The sequence below is a fragment of the Phyllobates terribilis genome, unplaced genomic scaffold (assembly GCF_046119375.1).
Source record: "Phyllobates terribilis strain yellow unplaced genomic scaffold, ASM4611937v1 Scaffold_11__3_contigs__length_659146591, whole genome shotgun sequence".
Classification (NCBI taxonomy): domain Eukaryota; kingdom Metazoa; phylum Chordata; class Amphibia; order Anura; family Dendrobatidae; genus Phyllobates; species Phyllobates terribilis.
This window is the reverse complement of record NW_027362771.1, coordinates 370858464-370873686: the sequence shown is the minus strand read 5'-3', so window position 1 is coordinate 370873686 and position 15223 is coordinate 370858464. Positions and strand designations below refer to the sequence as shown.

At 39.4% G+C, this 15223-nt stretch overlaps 1 protein-coding gene across 2 annotated transcripts in view; it reads right to left on the bottom strand.

Annotated features, from left to right (window-relative positions):
• The window catches only part of APBA2 (amyloid beta precursor protein binding family A member 2), a 699615-nt gene that overhangs the window by 155369 nt on the left and 529023 nt on the right, over positions 1-15223 (bottom strand). For both annotated transcript variants that reach the window (XM_073652927.1, XM_073652928.1), the window contains exon 6: positions 5306-5451. In XM_073652927.1, coding sequence (XP_073509028.1) covers positions 5306-5451 — 146 coding nt within the window. The remainder of the gene's footprint in view (positions 1-5305; positions 5452-15223) is intronic.

The window sequence follows — 15223 nt, the reverse complement described above, 5'->3', positions numbered from 1 at the left end:
CCAATGTGACATAGCATCCTCAAACCAGTCCAGCAAAATCTGAACTCCAATATTGTGCTTCTTCCCTTCTGAGCTTTGCACTGTGTATCAAAAGTAGTTTTCGACCACATTTTGGGTATCGGTGTACACAGAAAAAATTGCACAACAAATTTTGAGGTCCAATTTCTCCTGTTACCTTTTTGAAAATAAAAAAAATTGGGTCTGAAAAACATTTTTTGTGAGAAAAATAGGATTTTTTTATTTTCACGGCTCTACATTATAAACTCCTGTGAAGTACTTGAGGGTTCAAGGTGCTCACCACACATTTAGATAAGTTCCCTGAGTGGTCTAATTTCCAAAATGGGGTCACGTGTTGGGGGGTTCCACTGTTTAGGCAGATCTGAGGCTCTCCAAACCTGACATAGCATCTGCTATTTATTCCAGCAAATTTTACATTCAAAAAGTCAAATGGCGCTCCTACCCTTCCGTGCACCTACACATATCGGCGTTCTCAGGAGAAATTGCACAACAAAGTTTGGGGTACATTTTTTCCTGTTACTCTTGTGAAATAAAAAAAATTGGGTCTAAAGTAAATTTTTTGTGAAAAAAAGGTAAATGTTCATTGTTTTCATCCACATTCCAAAAATTCCTGTGTAGCAGCTGAAGGGTTAATAAACTTCATGAATGTGGTTTTGAGCACCTTGAGGGGTGCAGTTTTTAAAATGGTGTACCACTTGGGTATTTTCTGTCATAAAGGCCTCTAAAAGTCACTTCAATTGTGATGTGGTCCCTAAAAAATTAGGACAAAATGGACCCCAAAATTTGTTGTGAAATTCCTCCTGAGCACACCGATACCCCATATGTGGGGAAAATCAACTTTTTGGGTGCACGGCAGGGTTCGGAAGGGAAGGCACCATTTGACTTTTTGAATGTAAAATTTGCTTGAATAATTAGCAGATGCCATGTTACGTTTGAGGAGCCCCTGATGTGCCTAAACAGGGGAAATCTCCACAAGTGACACCATTTTGGAAACTAGACCCCTCAGGGAACATATCTAGATGTGTGGTGAGCACCTTGAACCCCCAGGTACTTCACAGAAGTTTATATCATTGAGCCGTAAAAATAAAATTTTCACATTTTTCCCAAAAAATGTTTTTCAGCCTCCAATTTTGCATTTTCATAAGGGTAACAGGAGAAATTGCACCGTGCAATTTGTTGTGCAATTTCTCCTGAGTAAGCCGATACCCCATATGTGAGGGAAAACCACTGTTTGGGCTCACGGCAGAGTTCGGAAGGGAAGGAGCGCCATTTGACTTTTTGAATGTAAGATTTGCATGAATAATTAGCTGACGCCATGTTGCATTTGGGGAGCCCCTGATGTGCCTAAACACTGGAAACCTCACACAAGTGACACCATTTTGGAAACTACACCCCTCAAGGATTTTATCAAGGGGTATAGTGAGCATTATGAGCCAAGAGGTACGACACAGAATTTGATAACATTAGGTCATCATATTGAATAAGTTGTCATCAGTCTTGAGCGCAAGTGCTTGCTACTTGAGTTTGCATCGGGGACTCGGGTATGCACCAAGTATCGCGAGTGCTCAAGTGACATGCTCGAGTCCCCGCACCGCATGTTTCACGGTTATTAGACACCCAAAAACAAACATGCGGGGATCGCTTGTGCATAGCAGGCAATCCCCACAAGGTTTTTTGGCTGTATAACTGCTGCAAAACATATAGGGCAGAGACTCGAGCATGTCACTCGAGCACCCGCGATACTTGGTGCATACCCGAGCACCCAATGCAAACTCAAGTAGCAAGCACTTGCGCTCAACGCTAGTCGCCATATTGTCATCATTTTTTTTTTTACTTTTGAAAAAATCCCAACCCCAACACAACCCTAACCCTAAAACAACCCTAAACCCTAGCACAACCCTAATGCTAGAGTTTATTTTTTACGTCGTTCCTCATGCATTATAAGTGATTAGACGACTTTATTCTTCAGGTCGGTGCGATTACAGCGATACCAGATTCATATCGGGCTTTTATGATTGACAGCTATCATACACTAAAAAATGCTTTTTTTTTTGCAAACCTAGTTTTTGCATCGCCATATTTTGAGAGCTATAATTTTTCCAGATTTCGGCTGACAGAGTCATGTGACAGCTTATTTTTTGCGGGACAAGTTGATGTTTTTATTGGTACCATTTTCAGGCATGTGACATATTTTGATCGCTTTCTATTCTGATTTTTGGGAGGCAGAATAGACAAAAACCAACAATTCAGGAATTGTTTTTATGGTTTTTTTTTATGCCGTTCCGCGTGTGGTAAAATTGATAAGGGAGCGTTATTCTTCGGGTCAGTACGTTTACAGCCGTACCACATTTATATAGTTTTTTTTATGTTTTGGCGCTTTTACACAATAAAAACTATTTTATAGAAAAAATATTTTTTTTTGTATCGCTTTATTCTGAGAGCTATAACTTTTTTATTTTTCGGCTGATGGAGCTGTATGGTGGCTTGTTTTTTGCGGGACAAGATGATGTTTTCAGTGGTACCATTTTTTTTTACATTCATCTTTTTGATCACATTTTATTCCATTTTTTGTTTGGCGGTATGAAGATAAAGCATTGTTTTTTGCTTCGTTTTTTTTATCGTGTTCACTAAAGGGGTCAACTAGTGGGACAGTTTTATAGGTAAGGTCGTTTCGGACGCGTTGATACCAAATATGCGTACTTTTATTGGTTTGTTTTTTTTGTCATAATAATATTTATTTATGGGTACAGTATATATATATTTTTTTTCATTTTGTTTTATATATTTCCAATTTTTTTTTTTTCACTTTCTGATACTTTTTTTTAACTTTTACACTTTGTCCCACTATCGGACTTTCACTTTTTACATTTTGATTAGCTGTATAGCACAGGAATATAGCAGCATCCCTGTGCTATACAGCCTGTCAGCGCTGCACAGGGAGAAGTTACTTTGGTCACGCACTGCGCATGACCAAAGTAACTTCTTGCCTCCAGGTGACGCGGATGTTGTCATGATGACATCGGGTCACCATGACAACATCCGGGACCGGACTAAGACGCCGCGGGACGCCGGAGAGGAGAGGTAAGTATCGGCGTTTACCTCCCCCATTGCTCCTGCAATGCTGCGATCGATTTAGATCGCAGCATTTCGGGGGTTAATCTGCAGCGAGCAGTGAGGACCACTCCCTGCATATAGCACCGCGTGTCAGCTGTGACAATCAGCTGACACCCAGCACAGATACGTATTAGTACGCCTTGGGCAGGAAAGGGGTTAAATAAGAGCCGATCAGAGTACATACATACAACCTCAATATGTTGTTTAAAGAAACAGTGTTAGGATCTATTTCAAGAATTGCCTCCAAAAATAGTCATGGCATGGTTCTGCATGTAAGACATTTTTTACCTGTTATTGTTAGGGCTGTGCTGTTTGCCATATGCCCAAACAGCAGGAAAAATAAAACAAAACTATAATGAATAGAGGCAAGATTGCCAACCAACCATAAATGTGTTTGTAAAAATATTGAAGGGACTCTGTCAGCAGGTTTTTGCTATTTAATCTGAGGACAGCATGGTGTAGGGGAAAAGACTCTGATTCCAGTAATATATCACTTAAAAGGTTGCTTGCTGTAGCTTCAATAAAATCAGTGTTTTATCAGCAGGAGATTATCACTAGGAGATTAGTTGTCTCATGTCATGTAGTCCTCCCGCTCTGTGTAATCCTGCCCCCACCATTGATTAGCATCTTTCTGCCTATACAGTGTACACAGAAAGCTGCCAATCAGTGGTGTGGGCGGGGTTACACAGAGCTCAGCATTCAGAATGACGGATCAACAGCAGAGAAAACTGTGATTTTATCCAAACTGTAGAAAACAGACCAGAAAGTGATATATCATTAGAAATCAGGGTCTCTGTCCCTACATCATGTTGTTATATGAATACATACTCTACTGTAGCAAAACCTTTTGACAGATAATTTTAATGTTTGTGCTTGTTATTCTTTTTCTAATTATTACTATCTTACAGTTCACAGTTAATATTGCTAATGTTCTAATATCTGATCTATATCTGAGCTATAAATACATATTACTCCTAATATTCATCTTTAACCCCTTCATGACCGAAGCATTTTCCTTTTTTTGCATTTTCTTTTTTTGCTCCCCTTCTTCCCAGAGCCATAACTTTTTTTATTTTTACCAGTAGCGTCTCCATTTTTCGTGATCTGGAGCCGGGTGAGGGCTTATTTTTTGTGCGCCGAGCTGACGTTTTTATTGATACCATTTTGGGGTAGATCCGATGTTTTGATCGCCCGTTATTGCATTTTATGCAATGTTGCGGCGACCATAAAAACGTAATTCTGGCGTTTAGAATTTTTTTCTCGTTACGCCGTTTACCGATCGGATTAATCCTTATTTTATATTGATAGATCGGGCGATTCTGAATGCAGCGATATCAAATATGTGTGTGTGTTTTTCTTTTTACTGTTTTATTTTGAATGGGGCAAAAGGGGGGTGATTTAAACTTTTATTTTTTTTATATTTTTAAAAACATTTTTTTACACTTATTGCATGCTTCAATAGTCTCCATGCTAGACTTGAAGCTGCAGTTGTCTGATCTCTTGTACTACACACAGGCAATGAGAAGATCGCCTATGTGTAGCAGATTTGCTCACTTGCTATGAGCGCCAACAGCTGGACGGCGCTCATAGCAATCTGGCAGTGACAACCACAGTGGTCTCCTGCAGACCCTGGGTTGTCATGCCAACCCATCGGCGACTCGTGATCATGTGGCGGGGTTGCCAATGACGCGCTTCCTGGAAACGCGAGTTAAATGCTGCTGTCAGAGATTGACAGCAGCATTTAACTGGTTAACAGCCGCGGGTGGATGTGATTCCACCCGTGACTGTTGCGGGCACATGTCAGCTGTATAGATCAGCTGACATGTGCCCGGAAAGGTAAGGGCTTAGCGCTGGAGCCCGCATCAAACAGGGGGATCTGACGTGGAGCGTACTATTACGCTCCACGTCAGAAAGGGGTTAAAGTTGTCCATGAAAAAAAAATGTTTATTGTTGATTTTTGGGTAAGGTTGAAAAACCTGAATACAGTATGGGATGATTCTACAAACACAACTTTCAATTTGGAAATACTGTGTCAAACACATGTAAGCAAACCAGATTATGTGACTACAGCATGATGTGAGTCCAGCATTGTATAACCAGTAATATTGCACAACGACTTGTTAAATGTCGAGGTTTTATAGAGGCCTCAGCAGAAACTCAATAAAGCCCTCACCTTCACGCGGCTCACAGCTTCTTGGGCTTGCATCATTCTGATATTTTTCGATGGATTTCGTTCTGACAATAGCTGTGTGGAGCCCAAGAAATTGGCTGCAAAGATGATTCCATCAATGAGATCCTCGGGTTCACAAGGGCCAGGTACTGAAACAAGAGGTATCAGTAGGTTAGCACAGTCTACAAATGTGGAAAGAATACAGGAAATAATAGACTTACATTACTGGATTAATTTACTATATTTATAAAACATATTGTACTTATTTCCTAGTTTTTAAACTTTAGATAACGGTTCAAAAATGTGGTTTCTAATGATGCTTTAGTATATATTTTTGTTTTATTAATATATTTTACGTTATTGTTTATTTTAGAATTAGATATTTTTTAATAGACTAGGCAAAAAAGTGATAAACACCTATCACATGCATATATTAAAATGTCCCTGACCTGTCATGCACTTTTCAGAAGTTATTCACGGCATATCTGTTAGACAGATGCCATGATAGCCGATGGGCAGCTGTTGTCTGTGAGAGACCACTGGCATCCGTCAACCATAGCTTGTGTCATCCATTTAATGGATATGACTTTAAAATTCATTACAAAGCTTGTAACGTATCTATTACATGGATACCATTATACATCTGGAGTTTTCCCAGCATGCATGTTAAAATGAGGCCAAAAATGTATTGGAACATTGCCCCGCTTGGTCACCGGTTCATTTTGCCAGTGTGGCTCCTTCAATTTCCTCTTGGTAAAAACATTGGTTTAGTGTTTTTCAGAAATGTGATACATTGTACACCTATAACCTATCATGTCATTCATTGATGACGAGTCATAATGTATATTTGATCAGTGCCTAAGGCCGGGATTACAAGAGTCCGGTGTCACACAAGTCTGGAGGTCACACAAGGCAGGGGTCACACGAGGCTGGGGGTCACACAAGGCTGGGGTCACACAAAGCTGGGGTTCACACAAGTGTCAGTGCACTGTTCTCCGATTCTCTCAGAGGAGAGAATCGCAGCACAAGTGCGGGACAAGACAGAGTAAGTAATTTCTCCATCTTCTCCATTGCCTGTGTCTCCGGTAATCGCACTGCACTTGGATGACATCCGAGAGCAGTCCGATGTTTCACACACACCCATAGACTTGTATGGGTACATGTAAACCAATTCTCGCAGCACGCTGCAATTGTTTCCTCATGCCAAATCGGCATCAGAAAAAAAATGCAGATCTGAGCTTCCCCATAGAATAACACTGGGCCGAGTGCTATCCGATAACACATCAGATGCAATGCTGGGCAAAGAGGTAATAATAATTCTAATAATAATTTTTATTTTTATAGCGCCAACATATTCCGCAGCACTTTAGAATTTTAGGGGGGACTTACACAAACAATACAGAATAAGCATTTCTCAAATCAAAAGGAGTGAGGGCCCTGCTCGCAAGGGTCTATGAGGAAATGGGGGAGACACAAAAGGTAGAATGTACATATATTGTATAATGCAGCCTTGATATACTAAATAGGATAAATAATACATGGACTGGTCGCCAGCCAGTATGTGTGCAGTCCTGACCGAGGCTATTAAGTACATGGTTGGTATGAACCTGAAATTGAAGAAGATTTTAATATGGGGGAAAACTGGGATGGACAGATAGTGTGTTGAGGTGATACGTCAGTCTAAAGAGGTGGAAGTAAACCCACGCTTCCAGAGATCCAATATACAATGTGAGACCAAATCGAGTTTTGATGCGGTCTTTATTCGTCAACGTGTTTCGAGGTGTTCATACCTCTTCATCAGGACGAGCCATACAGTGTTATACACTCGTGTGAGCGGGCCCTTATCTGAATCCAGGACCACAAATTTTCACCATATAAATTTCATGCATGTAACAATGCGATGTGCATGCCTCCTAACTGTCAGCCTGTACAAATGCATAGTACATTGAATATATGCATATTTATCAAGCTTCCCATGTCTGTGTCTGCCTGAGAACAATACATATTTATTTGCCTATACGGGTATAAATGACAGGCTCATCAATGTTTGTACATAGCGAATGTCCTATAAATAATTCCCCATATGTTTTTTATTAACAGCATTCACGGTAACACTTCCATTCATAAATGCTGTACAATGATAAATTAGGAACGATAAAACCATAAAATTGATCAGAATCTTTTTGCAGCATGGGCATTTTACTTACATTGTAACTAGAACTTTGACATGTTTTTTTTTTTTTACATTTCATTCCTTTATGACTATAAGCAGGTCAGTGGGGATCCAGGTCCTGAGACCCCACCGATCACTCAAAAACCCCTCCACGAGATGCGCAGCTCAGGAGCCAGGAGCGCACAGCCTCTGGCTGATCATGCACACAGGACAGGGTATGGATTCAATAGAAGGCATAGGTCTATACTCCAGGCGGAGTGGCAAGATCTGTGCGTTCCGGACTCCTGAGCTGCACATCTCTCAGAGGGGGTTTTGAGTGATTATTGGGGGTTTCAGGACCTGGAACCCGCCAATGTGATTTTAAACATTAGGGCAATGAAATGTGAAAACAAAAAAGTCAAAGGTTTAGTTACTCTTTAAAATACATTAATATTATAATATACAGTAATATACCGTACATGGGATTATATCTCTTCATAACCAGTTACCCTAAATACCTGACACCTTATACACATTAATGATGGGTTGGTAACTTGCAGCCATCATAAAAACTAAAGAAGTATATTCAGAAGCACTTCTTTTGTAAATTGCTATTCCCTAGAGTAGCAACCAGATGTCTTATTACAGTACGAGTATCTGTAGAAAGCAGAATGTTGGGCGGTGCAGGAACGCTTATACAATGCATTTATATATAACACGTGCATTTTAGATTAACACGATAATGCTTTGCTGTAGCTCTAGCTATAGTATTTGATAGCTTCTTGAAATGTACATTCTCCTTAGGAAAATAGGCAACAATAATGGAGGATAGAAACAAGGACACATAAAATAATAGAAGAGTTCTGTTGATAAATGGAAATAAAAGATAAAGGCGACCTGTCACTAGTTTCATGCTGCCCGAACCACAGGCAGCAAGGATCAGAGCTTGGCTGCTCGACTGCAGCAATGTATGTGTTACTCTTATACATAGCAGCATCTCAGAGAACACATAGGGACTAGTGTTGAGCTAGCATGCTCGACACTGCTCGGTACTCGCCCGAGCATCTCACTACTCGGGATGTTCGGCGAGCACCCAGCATTTCCGGGTTACTCGGGCGGGAGCTCGGGTCTCCGCCCTGCACGTTTGGCGCTCTTTATAGAGCCAATGAACATGCAGGGATTGCCAGCCAGTCACTGGAATGCCGCAGCCATGTTGTTTGTGGGCATTACAGTGATTGGCTGGCCGCACAGCGTCACCTCGAGTATTTAAAACTGGGCGCCGCCATCTTGGACACAGTAGCTCCGGATCAGCCAGTGTAGGGTCAGTACTGCTGAGCTAGGGAGAGATTTATACTCCAAAATAGTTAGTGTAGGGTCTCTAAAGCATGCCAAATCAAACAAACAGTCCTTCTCAGGACTAATATTCATCCCACATATCAGGCAGGCAGGCTGTATAGGAGACGCAGTGGTTATACCAACAAACGCTGCATTACAGTCCTGTGTGCTCCTGCTGGTCAAATTGCTAAACTTATCCCCCGGTCTCAGGGGCCAGGAAAAATCCTTTTTTTTTTTCATCTACATCCTGTATTTTTTTCTTCCTCAGTCAGACTGTACAAATACGCGTCTTATTAACCTTTTGGTATCCCTCCCCCAAAAAAAAAAAAATTGAGTGTGTCTGTGACTGTTCCGACACCAATATATCTGTTTAAAAGAGTCTGGTGTAGGCCAGAGAAATACAACTGTGGTTTTGCAGTTCCACGGTTCAAATCTCTGTATTATCCTGCTTTTGGCATTTTTTCTATAAAAAAAACAGTAATAGTGTCTCCCTGACTGTTCAGACGCAAATATATCTTTTTAAAAGAGTCTGGTGTAGGCCAGATAACTAGAACTGTGGTTTTCCAGTTCCACGGTTCAAATCTCCGTATTATCCTGCTTCTGGCATTTTTTCCAAAAAAAAAACAGTAATAGTGTCTCCCTGACTGTTCAGACACAAATATATCTGTTTAAAAGAGTCTTGTATAGGCCAGATAACTAGAACTGTGGTTTTGCAGTTCCACGGTTCAAATCTCTGTATTATCTTGCTTTTGGCATTTTTTACGTAAAAAAAAACAGTAATAGTGTCTCCCTGACTGTTTAGACACAAATATATCTGTTTAAAAGAGTCTGGTTGAGGCCAGATAACTAGAACTGTGGTTTTGCAGTTCCACGGTTCAAATCTCTGTATTATCCGGCTTTTGGCATTTTTTCCGGAAAAAAAACCAGTAATAGTGTCTCCCTGATTGTTTAGACGCAAATATATCTGTTTAAAAGAGTCTGGTGCAGGCCAGATAACGAGAACTGTGGTTTTGCAGTTCCACGGTTCAAATATCTGTATTATCCTGCTTTTGGCATTTTTTCCGAAAAAAAACCCAGTAATAGTGTCTCCCTGACAGTTCAGACACAAATATATCTGTTAAAAAGAGTCTGGTGTAGGCCAGATAACTAGAACTGTGGTTTTCCAGTTCCACAGTTCAAATCTCTGTATTATCCTGCTTTTGGCATTTTTTACGTAAAAAAAAACAGTAATAGTGTCTTCCTGACTGTTCAGACACAAATGTATCTGTTTAAAAGAGTCTGGTGTAGGCCAGGTAACTAGAACTGTGGTTTTGCAGTTCCACGGTTCAAATCTCTGTATTATCCTGCTTTTGGCATTTTTTCCGGAAAAAAAAAATAGTAAAAGTGACTCCCTGACAGTTCAGACACAAATATATCTGTTTAAAAGAGTCTGGTGTAGGCCAGATAACTAGAACTGTGGTTTCGCAGTTCCACGGTTCAAATCTCTGTATTATCCTGCTTTTGGCATTTCCCCCCCCCAAAAAAAACAGTAATAGTGTCTCCCTGACTGTTCAGACACAAATATATCTGTTTAAAAAAGCCTTGTATATACCAGATAACTAGAACTGTGGTTTTGCAGTTCCACGGTTAAAATCTCTGTATTATCCTGCTTTTGGCATTTTTTACGTAAAAAAAAACAGTAATAGTGTCTCCCTGACTGTTCAGACACAAATATATCTGTTTAAAAGAGGGTGGTGTAGGCCAGATAACTAGAACTGTGGTTTTGCAGTTCCACGGTTCAAATCTCTGTATTATCCTGCTTTTGGCATTTTTTCCATAAAAAAAACAGTAATAGTGTCTCCCTGATTGTTCAGACACAAATATATCTGTTTAAAAGAGTCTGGTGTAGGCCAGAGAAATACAACTGTGGTTTTGCAGTTCCACGGTTCAAATCTCTGTATTATCCTGCTTTTGGCATTTTTTCAGAAAAAAAAACCCAGTAATAGTGTCTCCCTGACTGTTCAGACACAAATATATCTGTTTAAAAGAGTCTGGTGTAGGCCAGATAACTAGAACTGGTTTTGAAGTTCCACGGTTCAAATCTCTGTATTATCCTGCTTTTGGCATTTTTTCCGTAAAAAAAACAGTAATAGTGTCTCCCTGACTGTTCAGACACAAATATATCTGTTTAAAAGAGTCTGGTGTAGGCCAGATAACTAGAACTGTGGCTTTGCAGTTCCATGGTTCAAATCTCTGTATTATCCTGCTTTTGGCATTTTTTCCATAAAAAAAACAGTAATAGTGTCTCCCTGATTGTTCAGACACAAATATATCTGTTTAAAAGAGTCTGGTGTAGGCCAGAGAAATACAACTGTGGTTTTGCAGTTCCACGGTTCAAATCTCTGTATTATCCTGCTTTTGGCATTTTTTCAGAAAAAAAACCCCAGTAATAGTGTCTCCCTGACTGTTCAGACACAAATATATCTGTTTAAAAGAGTCTGGTGTAGGCCAGATAACTAGAACTGTGGTTTTGCAGTTCCACGGTTCAAATCTCTGTATGATCCTGCTTTTGGCATTTTTTCGGAAAAAAAAAAAAAACAGTAATAGTGTCTCCCTGACTGTTCAGACACAAATATATCTGTTTAAAAAAGTCTTGTATATACCAGGTAACTAGAACTGTGGTTTTGCAGTTCCACGGTTAAAATCTCTGTATTATCCTGCTTTTGGCATTTTTTACGTAAAAAAAAACAGTAATAGTGTCTCCCTGACTGTTCAGACACAAATATATCTGTTTAAAAGAAGGTGGTGTAGGCCAGATAACTAGAACTGTGGTTTTGCAGTTCCACGGTTCAAATCTCTGTATTATCCTGCTTTTGGCATTTTTTCCAGAAAAAAAACAGTAATAGTGTCTCCCTGATTGTTCAGACACAAATATATCTGTTTAAAAGAGTCTGGTGTAGGCCAGATAACTAGAACTGTGGTTTTGCAGTTCCACGGTTCAAATCTCTGTATTATCCTGCTTTTGGCATTTTTTCAGAAAAAAAAACCCAGTAATAGTGTCTCCCTGACTGTTCAGACACAAATATATCTGTTTAAAAGAGTCTGGTGTAGGCAAGATAACTAGAACTGTGGTTTCGCAGTTCCACGGTTCAAATCTCTGTATTATCCTGCTTTTGCCATTTTTTCCGTAAAAAAAAACAGTAATAGTGTCTCCCTGACTGTTCAGACACAAACATATCTGTTTAAAAGAGTCTGGTGTAGGCCAGATAACTAGAGCTGTGGTTTTGCAGTTCCACGGTTCAAATCTCTGTATTATCCTGCTTTTGGCATTTTTTCCATAAAAAAAACAGTAATAGTGTCTCCCTGATTGTTCAGACACAAATATATCTGTTTAAAAGAGTCTGGTGTAGGCCAGAGAAATACAACTGTGGTTTTGCAGTTCCACGGTTCAAATCTCTGTATTATCCTGCTTTTGGCATTTTTTCAGAAAAAAAACCCCAGTAATAGTGTCTCCCTGACTGTTCAGACACAAATATATCTGTTTAAAAGAGTCTGGTGTAGGCCAGATAACTAGAACTGTGGTTTCGCAGTTCCACGGTTCAAATCTCTGTATTATCCTGCTTTTGCCATTTTTTCCGTAAAAAAAAACAGTAATAGTGTCTCCCTGACTGTTCAGACACAAACATATCTGTTTAAAAGAGTCTGGTGTAGGCCAGATAACTAGAGCTGTGGTTTTGCAGTTCCACGGTTCAAATCTCTGTATTATCCTGCTTTTGGCATTTTTTCCGTAAAAAAAACAGTAATAGTGTCTCCCTGACTGTTCAGACACAAATATATCTGTTTAAAAGAGTCTGGTGTAGGCCAGATAACTAGAACTGGTTTTGAAGTTCCACGGTTCAAATCTCTGTATTATCCTGCTTTTGGCATTTTTTCCGTAAAAAAAACAGTAATAGTGTCTCCCTGACTGTTCAGACACAAATATATCTGTTTAAAAGAGTCCGGTGTAGGCCAGATAACTAGAACTGTGGCTTTGCAGTTCCACGGTTCAAATCTCTGTATTATCCTGCTTTTGGCATTTTTTCCGTAAAAAAAACAGTAATAGTGTCTCCCTGACTGTCAAGACACAAATATATCTGTTTAAAAGAGTCTGGTGTAGGCCAGATAACTAGAACTGGTTTTGAAGTTCCACGGTTCAAATCTCTGTATTATCCTGCTTTTGCCATTTTTTCCGTAAAAAAAAACAGTAATAGTGTCTCCCTGACTGTTCAGACACAAACATATCTGTTTAAAAGAGTCTGGTGTAGGCCAGATAACTAGAGCTGTGGTTTTGCAGTTCCACGGTTCAAATCTCTGTATTATCCTGCTTTTGGCATTTTTTCCGTAAAAAAAACAGTAATAGTGTCTCCCTGACTGTTCAGACACAAATATATCAGTTTAAAAGAGTCTGGTTTAGGCCAGATAACTAGAACTGGTTTTGAAGTTCCACGGTTCAAATCTCTGTATTATCCTGCTTTTGGCATTTTTTCCGTAAAAAAAACAGTAATAGTGTCTCCCTGACTGTTCAGACACAAATATATCAGTTTAAAAGAGTCTGGTGTAGGCCAGATAACTAGAACTGTGGCTTTGCAGTTCCACGGTTCAAATCTCTGTATTATCCTGCTTTTGGCATTTTTTCCGTAAAAAAAACAGTAATAGTGTCTCCCTGACTGTCAAGACACAAATATATCTGTTTAAAAAAGTCTGGTGTAGGCCAGATAACTAGAACTGGTTTTGAAGTTCCACGGTTCAAATCTCTGTATTATCCTGCTTTTGGCATTTTTTCCGTAAAAAAAACAGTAATAGTGTCTCCCTGACTGTTCAGACACAAATATATCTGTTTAAAAGAGTCTGGTGTAGGCCAGATAACTAGAACTGTGGTTTTGCAGTTCCACGGTTCAAATCTCTGTATGATCCTGCTTTTGGCATTTTTTCGGAAAATAAAAAAAAAACAGTAATAGTGTCTCCCTGACTGTTCAGACACAAATAGATCTGTTTAAAAAAGTCTTGTATATACCAGATAACTAGAACTGTGGTTTTGCAGTTCCACGGTTAAAATCTCTGTATTATCCTGCTTTTGGCATTTTTTACGTAAAAAAAACAGTAATAGTGTCTCCCTGACTGTTCAGACACAAATATATCTGTTTAAAAGAGGGTGGTGTAGGCCAGATAACTAGAACTGTGGTTTTGCAGTTCCACGGTTCAAATCTCTGTATTATCCTGCTTTTGGCATTTTTTCCATAAAAAAAACAGTAATAGTGTCTCCCTGATTGTTCAGACACAAATATATCTGTTTAAAAGAGTCTGGTGTAGGCCAGATAACTAGAACTGTGGTTTTGCAGTTCCACGGTTCAAATCTCTGTATTATCCTGCTTTTGGCATTTTTTCAGAAAAAAAAACCCAGTAATAGTGTCTCCCTGACTGTTCAGACACAAATATATCTGTTTAAAAGAGTCTGGTGTAGGCCAGTTAACTAGAACTGTGGTTTCGCAGTTCCACGGTTCAAATCTCTGTATTATCCTGCTTTTGCCATTTTTTCCGTAAAAAAAAACAGTAATAGTGTCTCCCTGACTGTTCAGACACAAACATATCTGTTTAAAAGAGTCTGGTGTAGGCGAGATAACTAGAGCTGTGGTTTTGCAGTTCCACGGTTCAAATCTCTGTATTATCCTGCTTTTGGCATTTTTTCCAAAAAAAAAACAGTAATAGTGTCTCCCTGACTGTTCAGACACAAATATATCTGTTTAAAAGAGTCTGGTGTAGGCCAGATAACTAGAACTGGTTTTGAAGTTCCACGGTTCAAATCTCTGTATTATCCTGCTTTTGACATTTTTTCCATAAAAAAAACAGTAATAGTGTCTCCCTGACTGTTCAGACACAAATATATCTGTTTAAAAGAGTCTGGTGTAGGCCAGATAACTAGAACTGTGGTTTTGCAGTTCCACGGTTCAAATCTCTGTAATATCCTGCTTTTGGCATTTTTTACGGAAAAAAAAACAGTAATAGTGTCTCCCTGATTGTTCAGACACAAATATACAGTGCCTACAAGTAGTATTCAACCCCCTGCAGATTTAGCTGGTTGACACATGCGGAATTAACTTGGCATTGTGACATTTGTACTGTAGATCAGCCTGGAAGTGGGAAATGCACTGCAGCAAATTTTGTTTTTTTTTTTGTTTTTTTTGTTTTTTTAAAACGTTAAAAGTTAATTCAGAGTGTCATTTATTATTCAACCCCTCAAACCACAAGAATTCTGTTTGGTCCCCCTAAAGTATTAAGAAGTAGTTCAGGCACCAAGAATAATGAGCTTCACATGTGTGGATTAAAGATCTCTTTTGCCATCCTTTTCTGACTATTTAAGACCCTCCCCAAACTTGTGAACAGCACTCAGACATGGTCAACATGGGAAAGACAAAGGA